Raw genomic sequence first — 9,992 nt, forward strand, 5'->3', positions numbered from 1 at the left:
GACGACTTTGTCTGCTGGTTTCCTATTTCACCTGGGGGTAGCAATTCCGTTCTGAAAAGTCATCTCAATAAGCCCAGTGGGGGAGGTGAGGGTGCGCCCTCCGGCCAGCAGGTGGCGGCATCCCATTCGGCACATCCCGGCGGAGAGGTTTGGCCCTGCCGCCACGCCGTAGGCCCGTGGCCTCATCAGTGCGCCAGACCCGCAGCAACGTGCGGCGGCCGGAGAGATGTCGCTGCTGCGGTCACTGCGCCTCTGTCTGGTCGCGCGGACCGGGGGCTGTCCGGTGAGGGGTCTTGGCCCCCCGCAAGGAAAGCAGGTCTCCCGGGTACCCTACCTCCGACCCCCTTTCAGACTGCACCCCACCCTTTCCCCCACCTCCTGGCCTCTTCGCGGTCCAGCTTCCGCCGCTGCCTTCCCCCCTCCCCGGGCCCCAGTCCCTCCCCAGGTGACCTCGCTGCGGACGTGCATTCGGCCCCCGCAACACTTCGCCGAGTTCTGCTTCTCACCCCTTTTTCTTGCCCCTCCAGGCAGGGCCCCTTCCGCTTCAGTCGCCGCAGCCATGGCACACCTTTCACGCGGGGCACTGGCTGTCCTCGGCCTCCAGCAAGGATCTGCTCATGAAGTTGCGGCGGAAAACGGGCTATTCCTTTGTGAACTGCAAGAAAGCCCTGGAGACTTGCGGCGGGGATCTCAGACAGGTGTGCGGGGGCGGGCAGGGGACCGGGACGGGCCTGGGGCGGAGGTCCGTCTCTCCAGGCGGTCGCGCTGGGGAGCGTGGAAGTCAGACTTCTGCCCAGCGACTCCTAACGCCGACCTCTAGGTAGGATTCTGACTTAAGTGACAGCCTCAGCCGTTGACTCCGTCCTATTGGGAAGCAATTGATTCAGGATCCCAGGCTTAACAAACCTTACATCTTGCAAAACGGCAATGCTGCTTCCTGCTGCTGAGAGCTGAAAGGGCTTGTGTGAGCTTTGGAGTCAGACGGACCGGGATTAAAATCCTCAACGCTACCCCTGTGACCCTGGACATCTCACTTAATCTTTCAGAGTTGCATTGCTCTTGTATATATACACAGTGAAAATACTACTATCCGCCCCGTAGGGTCGTGGTGAGGATTAGGTTTATCCAAAGCACCAGGCACAATGCTGGGTGTTTGGCATGTAGCCATAGACTGCCATACTCCAGTTTTTCTTATGGGATTGAAGGGAAGCAGGAGGAGTCAGGGGACCTGAACATAGTTTAGAGCCCCGTTCAGTTCTAAATTCTGTGACTTTGTCATCTGCCCTTTTCCTTTTCAATTTATAGGCAGAGAGCTGGCTTCATGAGCAGGCCCAGAAGGAGGGCTGGGGCAAAGCTGCCAAGCTCCATGGGAGGAAGACTAAAGAAGGTCTGATCGGGCTGCTGCAGGAAGGAAACTCGACTGTGTTAGTTGAGGTGAGATGTCCAGAATTCCAAATACCAGGAACAGCTGCCCCTTCAGTGTACGGCTTTGTGGTAGACTGTTGGCATTCTGAAAGAATAGGTGTTTGAGAGCCGCAAAGGGTAGTTGAATTGAACCCATGAGACCGCAGTTGCTAGCTGTATATTCATTTAAGTATAGAAATTCACAGGTGTGTTGATGAGAAAAGACCTAGCAGTCTAGAATATTACTCCTAAATGTCAGTCTGGTGTAGCCTTATACCTTGTCACTGATTGTTTCTTGGAACAGTTTGATTTTAAAGCTAGAAATTATATTAATTAGTTGATGGATAGAGAGTAGCTGTTTTAGAATTTGGGGGCCACAATTAATGAAGAATCAGATTTGGATTAGAGTGGGATTAGAGTTTAGAGTGAGAGAAGGAGATAAATAAGCTGATAACAAAACTGTTTTGTAGTTGGAGAGGCTGGAGAATCAGTTGATTAAGGCACGCAGCCACGGCGAGTGAGTCTTTTGGGGACATTGGGGGCCATCTTCTGAATGTGCAAGTCATTGCTAACTAAGGGATGCGGCAGGAATCACTTTTGGCCTCAGCTAGGAGAGGAAATGCAGATTTAAAGTTCTGGGGTCATTTCTTTCTGCTTTGTTGAGTCTGCAGCTTGTTCTGTCAGTACCTTGTTTACTCTCCAACCTTAAGGCACTTGTGGAAACTATCAGTAAATAGCTTATACAGCAACATCAATTTGTTCCTACAGGTAAACTGTGAGACAGATTTTGTTGCAAGAAATCTAAAATTTCAACAGTTGGTCCAGCAAGTAGCCCTTGGAACCATGTTGCATTGTCAGAGCCTAAAGGATCAACTTTCCACTTACAGTAAAGTGAGTTTTGGGGTCTCCAATGTGTTGTCTCCAACATGCTGGATTTGTTCCACTCCACCTACCCTCTTTAGAGTCTTCGTTGTTTGCTTTTTCAGCCTCATGTCTCCCTTCTTGTCTCTGCTTAAATGTTATCTCTTTGGAGAGGTGTACCCTTTCTCCTGTGGTCTGTCCACTTATTTCATTAACATTTTTTTGTTATAGTGCTTATGTTTTACATTTTTTAAAAAAAATATATTTTATTGATTTTTTTACAAAGAGAAAGGGAGAGGGACAGAGAGCCAGAAACATTGATGAGAGAGAAACATCAATTCAGCTGCCTCCTGCACACTCCCCACTGGGGATGTGCCCGCAACCAAGGTATATGCCCTTGACCGGGATCGAACCTGGGACCCCTCAGTCCACAGGCCGACGCTCTATCCACTGGGCCAAACCAGTCAGGGCTATGTTTTACATTTTTACTTACACATATGTGTCTGTCTTTCCCAATAGAACACAAGCTTCGTGAGGCAGGGGAGTTGTCTTTTCACTACTATGTCTCTGGTGAAAGAGAAGTGGGCCCAGCACTTAGCGGAGGCTCAGTAAATCTGTGTTGAATGAATGAATGAATGCCAGTGGGGTGGAGTCAGTCAAATCAGGTGCAGACTTGTATTCAGAAATCTGACCTGAGGAAAGGATTCTTAAATAAAGATATTGGAGCTCTGGCCTGTGTGGCTCGATGGGTTGGACGTCGTCCCATGCACCAAGACGTTGGTTACAGGCTCAATTCCTGGTCAGGGCACATGCCTGAGTTTCTCCGCTTGATTCCTGGTAGGGGACGTGCAAGAGGCAGCAGATTGATGTTCCACTCTCACAGCAATGTTTCTGTAAATACTTTCTCTTTTCCTTTCCCTTCCTCTCTGTATAAAACAAAACAAAACAAACAAACAAAAGATATTGGAGAAGGCATAATTTAGAAGAATAAGGTTATTTTTGTTCATAGAAGGATCAAGGAAGGAATGATATATTTGCCTTTGATTCAAGCTTTTTTAAAGCCTTTGATTCAAGGCAAAAATAAACCGACTGGTTGCACAATTTTTAAAAAATTTAGTACTACCATTTTTCTCTTCCTATTTGTCCTTTTCTTGAGATCTCATGGTAAATGCTGATTGTTATTGGCATTAAATAGTCACATTATACAGAAAATTGCATTGAGATTATTTTTTAGAATTGTATTGAGTAGATGATTCACTTGAACTATAAATTCTAATCTTGACTTTGCCATTGATTCTATTTGTAACCCTGAGCCATTCATTTACTGTACTGTGTTTCTGTTTCATTATCTGTAATAAGAGACTTTAGTTCCTTTAGCTTTATTTCCTTTTTTCCACTTTTGGTCTTTAATTTTTAAAACTTTTATTTTGAAAAAAATTCAAGCTTACAGAAAAGTTGCCAGTATTCTACAGTAAACTATGGTGGGTTTTTATCCAGAGTCACCTTTTGTTAACATTTTGCCTCATTTGCTTTATCAGTTTGTATATATCTATTTTTACCAATGCGATTTTTAGTTATCATGTCTGTTCAGTTTCCTTTCTTTATCTTTCATTACATTTACTTTTTCTTTTTAAATATATTTTTATTGATTTCAGAGAGAAAGGGAGAGGGAGAGAGAGAGATAGAAACACCAATCATGAGAGAGAATCATTGATCGGCTGCCTCCTGCATGTCCCACACTGGGGATTGAGCCCCAACCCAGGCATGTGCTCTGACCGAGAATTGAACTATGACCTCCTGGTTCATGGGTCAACGCTCAACCACTGAGCGACACCAGCCAGACTACATTGACATTTTTGAAGAGTACAGGACAGTTTTATAGAATGTCCTTTAATTTGGGTTTGATGTTTCTTCTTATTTAGACTCACAATATGGATTTTTAAAAAAATATATATTTTATTGATTTTTTACAGAGAGGAAGGGAGAGGGATAGAGAGTTAGAAACATCTATGAGAGAGAAGCATCGATCAGCCACCTCCTGCACACCTCCCACTGGGGATGTGCCCGTAACCAAGGTACATGCCTTTGACCGGAATCGAACCTGGGACCCTTCAGTCCGCAGGCCGACGCTCTATCCAGTGAGCCAAACCAGCTAGGGCCAATATGGATTTTTGAGGGAATAGTAAATAAATCATCCTGTATGTTTCTCAGAACATCATATCAGGAGGTACATAATAACTGTTGGTCCCATTACTGATGCTAATTTTGATCTCTTGGTTAACCCTTTGAGTGCCAACCAATATCCTAGGAACTATGCTAAAATTGCCAAGGCATTTTTGCTGATTCTATAGCAGTTTAGGAAAAAAATTATGAATCGCAAGTAAATGAAGTTACATATTCAATATCTTACACAAAATCGTCATCTTCACAGCAAGAATTGACATATTTAGCAATATCATCATCACTAATAAAAGCAGACTTAGAACTGGACACTGAAGGAGGAGCATGATAGCGCTCCCGGCACTTTTGGCGAAAGACAGGAGGAGCGCAGTCGCGCTCCCCGGCACTCTAGGGGTTAAGATAGTTTCTGCCAGATTTCTCCACTGTGAAGTTACCATGTTCCTCTTTGTAATTAACAACTTATCTGTATGGTAGGTTCCTTGAGACTGTATAAACATCCAGCTTCCAAAAAACCTTAGCCTGTGGCTGAGCGTCGACCTATGAACCAGGAGATTATGGTTCGATTCCTGATTGGGGCGCTTGCCCGGATTGCAGGCTCGATCTCCAGTGTGGGGCGTGCAGGAGGTAGCCAGTCAATGATTCCCTGTCATCATTGATGTTTCTGTCTCCCTTCCCTCCTTCCTCCCTCTCTGAAAGAAATAAAAATATATTTAAAACAACAACACACACACAACACTTTTGCCTAATAGTTTTAGCATCCATTGATGATTCTTGGCAGATCAGTTCTTACTGTGATAGCTGCATAAGGGTAATGTTTTTAACTTATAATTTGTTTTATATATATTAATTTTGTTGACATTCTACTGTAAGAAACTTCTCCCTTTGTTTAGTGCAACATTGATTCATGGATTCTTACTTTATACAGCAAGCTACAATTCATTGTATAATTATTTATTTATACATTTATTTTTGGTGGATTCCATGCCTGCTAACACATTTCAGATCTCTGAGTGGTTCTGCAGTAAGAAATCTGTTTAATCCAGCATTCCCCAACCATCTTTGATCATAGCAATTATTACATCCAATCAAATATGAAAATCTATAGTTAGAAAAATATTGTCCTGCTGTTATGGTTCCATCTCTTTGCTAGAAATTTGCTTTAGTGTTATTTACCTCTCAAAAAAAAAAGGCAAAAGAAAATGTTCCTGCTTTGTTTAGACTTTAGAAAAGTTTGAATAGCATTATAAATATGCTTGGAGGTTAAAATGTTTGAAAGGTTAAAAATATTCTCAAAAGAATTTGGGTGTCTCGGCATTTGATAGCAGAGTGGGGAATTCGAAATGTAAATCAAGAGGGTTTTTAAAGCATTATTTATTTTGATGCTCAAATTATTCCTGGATTTGGCTAGTGCAAGGCAAACCTGTGCAGGCTGGCTCCATTGTCCTTTGATATATCCTCATTATTTTATGAGTGTTTCTTTACTTTTTTGGCATACAAGATATTCTGGACTTATGTCATGCTTTCCTTGCTCCAAACATGGAATTATTTACTTCTCTAAGGAATCTGATCTCTTTTAATAGGGGAATGGTTTTGAGAAACCAAGATCTAGGTATATTTATTTCTACTGAGATGTCATTGCTTCTCCGTTCTTTTAGCAGACAGGATGTATGTGTGTGTGTGTGTGTAGATTAGAATTTATAGTTCAATTCTAGTCCTGCACCACAGGGTTCTTTCTTTTCTTCCCCCATTCTGTCTTTTTATCTTCCCTTTCTCATAGTGAGTACATTGGCTCCTAGCAACTTTGATATGTTTACTTATTTACTCGATGTTATAATACACACCAAATTGTTCCAGAGTTACTATACCTGACCACTGCAAATAACAAACTTGCTAAGGAGTTCAAGATTTCTTTGATGTTCTTTTTGTCTTTACATTGAAGTTATGTGGTCAAAGAACTATATTGAAAGTTACTTGGATTATTCACACACACACACACACACCCCATGAGGTTATGTTGTTCATTTGAAATACAGTTAGTCTTATGTTTCCTTTTAATCAATTTTCATGTTCACTCCAAAACCTTGTTAATTTAATTTTTGAATGTGTAACACATTAACAAGGTTCTGAAAGTTAAAATTATGATACACACACACACACCTTACTGCCTCTTGTCTCCTTTCTACCCCATTTCCTATCCACTCCTATAGATAAGCAGATTTATTGGTTTATGGTTATCCTTTATGTCTTTTCACAAAAATAAGCATATTTATACAAATACCTCTTACACACCCTGCCTGGTTTGTCTCAGTGGATAGAGTGTCGGCCTACAAACTAAAGGGTCCTGGGTTCGATTCTGGTCAAGGGCACAGGCCCAGGTTGCAGGCTCAATCCCCAGTAGGGGGTGTGCAGGAGGCAGCCAATCGATGATTCTTTCATCACTGATGTTTCTATCTCTCTCTCCCTCTCCTTTCCTCTCTGAATTCAATAAATTTTTTTTAATAAAACTTAATAATAAATCAATAAATTTAAAAAACAACAACAAAAAATACCTTTTATACAACTGGTGGTATAATTTGTATATGCTCTTTAAATTTATTTTTTTCATTTAATATAGCTAGAAATACTGCATAGCAGCTCATGGAGCTCTCCTTTTTTTCTTTTTTCAGTTGCATAGTATACCATTGTATGGCTGAGCTGTGGTTTATTCAACCGGTCTTCTCTTAGGTTTAGGCATTAGGCTGTTCCCAGTATTTTATTATTAGACATAATTGCTCACTGAATATGTACACTCATATTATTGGAAGTGTATTGCCAGGGTAAATTCCTAGAAATAGGATTGTAGTTTTGTGAGCTATTGTCCAGTTCTCCTCCTTTGAATTTGTACTATTATGCATTCAAACAATCTGCAAACCTTCTTTTTTTTTTCAAGGATATTTTTCCATTGATTTTTTTAGAGAGAGTAAAAGGTAGGAGGAGAGACAGAGAGAGAGAAACACGATGTGAGAGACACATCGATTAGTTGCTTCCTGCATGCACCCCTACTGGTGCCAGGGATCGAGCCTGCAACTGAGGTCCGTACCCTTAACCTGATGGAGCCTCGACTCCTCAGTCCACGGGCCGATGCTCTATCCACTGAGCTGAACTGGCTAGGACTCACAAACCTTTTAAGCTTTAAAATGTTATGATTGATATGAAAATATTATTCCTGATATCTAGGAAACTACATTTTAAGAAGTTAGGCCAGCTTGGCCGGTGTGGCTCAGTTGGTTGAGCTTTGTCCCATGCACCAAAAGGTTTCCAGCTAGATCCCTGGTAGGGGGTGTACAGGAGGCAGCCAGTTGATGTTCCACTCTCACATTGATGTTTCTCTCTCTCTCTAACAAAATGTATTTTTTTAAAAAGAAAAAGGCCAGAAGATAGGAGTGGGATGGAATTGGGGTAGTGGAGTGATAGAATAAAATATTTATAAAAAATGGAACTGTTGTCAATTTTTAACATCATTGGCTTAATGAAAATATCAGCTATATTTAGTTGTCATATCATTTTCTGAGAAATAAGCTATATTTGCCTCGTTTTTGATAATTTGAGTAGCACAAAACTGATTCATGTTTGTTTTGTGTGTGTGTGTGCACTTAGGGCTTCTTGAACTCCTCTGAGCTCTCTGAACTTCCCTTTGGGCCTGAGAGGAAAGGCTCTCTCAAGGATCAGCTGGCCTTAGCAATTGGTGAGTATTTGTAAGGATCTGGAAACTAGAAATGAAGAACTGGATCTCTTGGTATCTTTGGTATTCCTCCAGATCTAGATGAAGAATTACAAGCTCATGTGCCTAAAAGGATCAGATAATATGAATGTGCTCAGTGGATTGTGTTAGACATCAGGGAGCAGTAGGACTGAAAAGCTCACACTCTGCTGAAGAACCAGTACCAAGCGCTAGCCAGTTGTTAACCTGGGGGAAATGGGGCGCTAGTGTCATCAGAATTTTAAAGCTTCTTTCAAAGAATTTAGATTTGAATACAAAAATCTTAGTTTTTATCTGTTTGCAATTAATAAAATGATCTTACCACTTGGATGCATCACTGTGCTGACCAAACAAAGCATGTCTTTAGGCAGAGATGGCCTTGTGACATCTGTTGACTACTCTGGGGAAATAATACATCAAAGGTCATTCACCTTCTTTATAAAGGGACCCAGGAAAATTTAGGGCCATTATTTATAGGAATTTGGTGTCTCCTTTAAAAACATTGGATCCTGAACTTGTGAAGGTACAGTCTCTCAGAGCCCATGGCTATAGGAACCAGGTTTGGATCATTGTGGTGGGACTAGTGGGGATTTTACCTTCTCCCTAGGTGACCTTGATGGAGGGAGGGAAGTAAGGCTGGGGTTTGAGCTTGCTGGGAATTGATTGCTCATCTTACATTTCCAGTCAAGGCATCAGTTTCTATCAGGTTGTCTTGAAGTATGTATAACGTTTCAGTGAGTCATAGATGAGAAACGAGGCAGACAGCTGTATTTGGAGCTAATTAAGAAATTCTGGAAGAACTAGGTTTTTCAGCCGCTTGTTAATGTCTGGGAATTAACTATTGGGTAGATATTTTGAGCTGAGTAAGATTCTTTCTGGTTTCTGGATACTCCCTTTTGTGACTTTTATATATAACTTATGGCTAATTCAGGGATATTTATCCAGACCACTTTGTTTATTCTTTTACCCTTACCAACCTTTTGGCTTATTTGGACTTCTCTTAGACAGTAAAGCATCCTAAGAAAAAGGGGAAAACTGAAATCCATTTTTGGTTCTCATAAGGGCCTCTTAAAATGTGATTTAAAAAAAATTTTGTTTTGATGAGAGGAAGTTGAAACTATGAGATGACACAGGGTTTTGGATTTTCTGGGGCTTTTAGTTGTGGACTTTTCCCTGATACAATGGATAATCAGGAGTTGTCTGTGTCAGTTATGGTGGCATTTGAGAGGGATGGTAATTTGGTGGGTAAAAACACTTAATTGCTTTGGAGTCAGATCTAAATTTTAATTCCAGTCTGCCATGTATTAGCCATGTGACCTTGGGCTGGTAGGTTACTTAAGCTGCATAAGCCTATGTTTAAAACAGTAGCCAGCATTTGAGTGCTCACTATATAATAAGTGCTTTTATATGTATTATTTATTTCTCCCAATAATCCTGATTTCAGGTTAAGTGGTATCTCCATTTTATACATGAAGCAACTAAGGCTTGATAAATTAGTAAATGGAATTATATCATTAAGTTACTTTCCTAAGGTCATATAGCTGGTAAGAGGCAGAACTGAGACCTGAGTCCAGGATCTGTGTGACACCATAGCTTATTTAATTTTTTTTAAAAAATGTATTTTATTGATTTTTTACAGAGAGGAAGGGAGAAGGATAGAGAGAGTCAGAAACATCGATGATAGAGAAACATCGATTAGCTGCCTCCTGCACACTCCCCACTGGGTATGTGCCTGCAACCAAGGTACATGCCCTTGACCGGAATCGAACCTGGGACCCTTGAGTCCGCAGGCCGATGCTCTCCACTG

The 9,992-nt window shown here is 41.5% G+C and overlaps 1 protein-coding gene across 5 annotated transcripts in view; it reads left to right on the top strand.

The window, feature by feature from the left end:
- Window positions 1-63: 63 nt before the first annotated feature.
- TSFM (Ts translation elongation factor, mitochondrial) overlaps window positions 64-9,992 on the top strand; it is an 11,308-nt gene continuing 1,379 nt past the window's right edge. Inside the window, exons 1-5 of one of the 5 annotated variants that reach the window (XM_005879058.2) lie at window positions 64-325; window positions 528-698; window positions 1,306-1,434; window positions 2,173-2,295; window positions 8,083-8,170. In XM_005879058.2, coding sequence (XP_005879120.1) covers window positions 227-325; window positions 528-698; window positions 1,306-1,434; window positions 2,173-2,295; window positions 8,083-8,170 — 610 coding nt within the window. In that variant the 5' untranslated portion in view covers window positions 64-226. The remainder of the gene's footprint in view (window positions 326-527; window positions 699-1,305; window positions 1,435-2,172; window positions 2,296-8,082; window positions 8,171-9,992) is intronic. The other 4 variants (XM_014550061.1, XM_005879059.2, XM_014550062.1 and 1 more) reach the window with 4 other exon arrangements.

The sequence above is a fragment of the Myotis brandtii genome, unplaced genomic scaffold, assembly GCF_000412655.1.
Source record: "Myotis brandtii unplaced genomic scaffold, ASM41265v1 scaffold581, whole genome shotgun sequence".
NCBI lineage: Eukaryota > Metazoa > Chordata > Mammalia > Chiroptera > Vespertilionidae > Myotis > Myotis brandtii.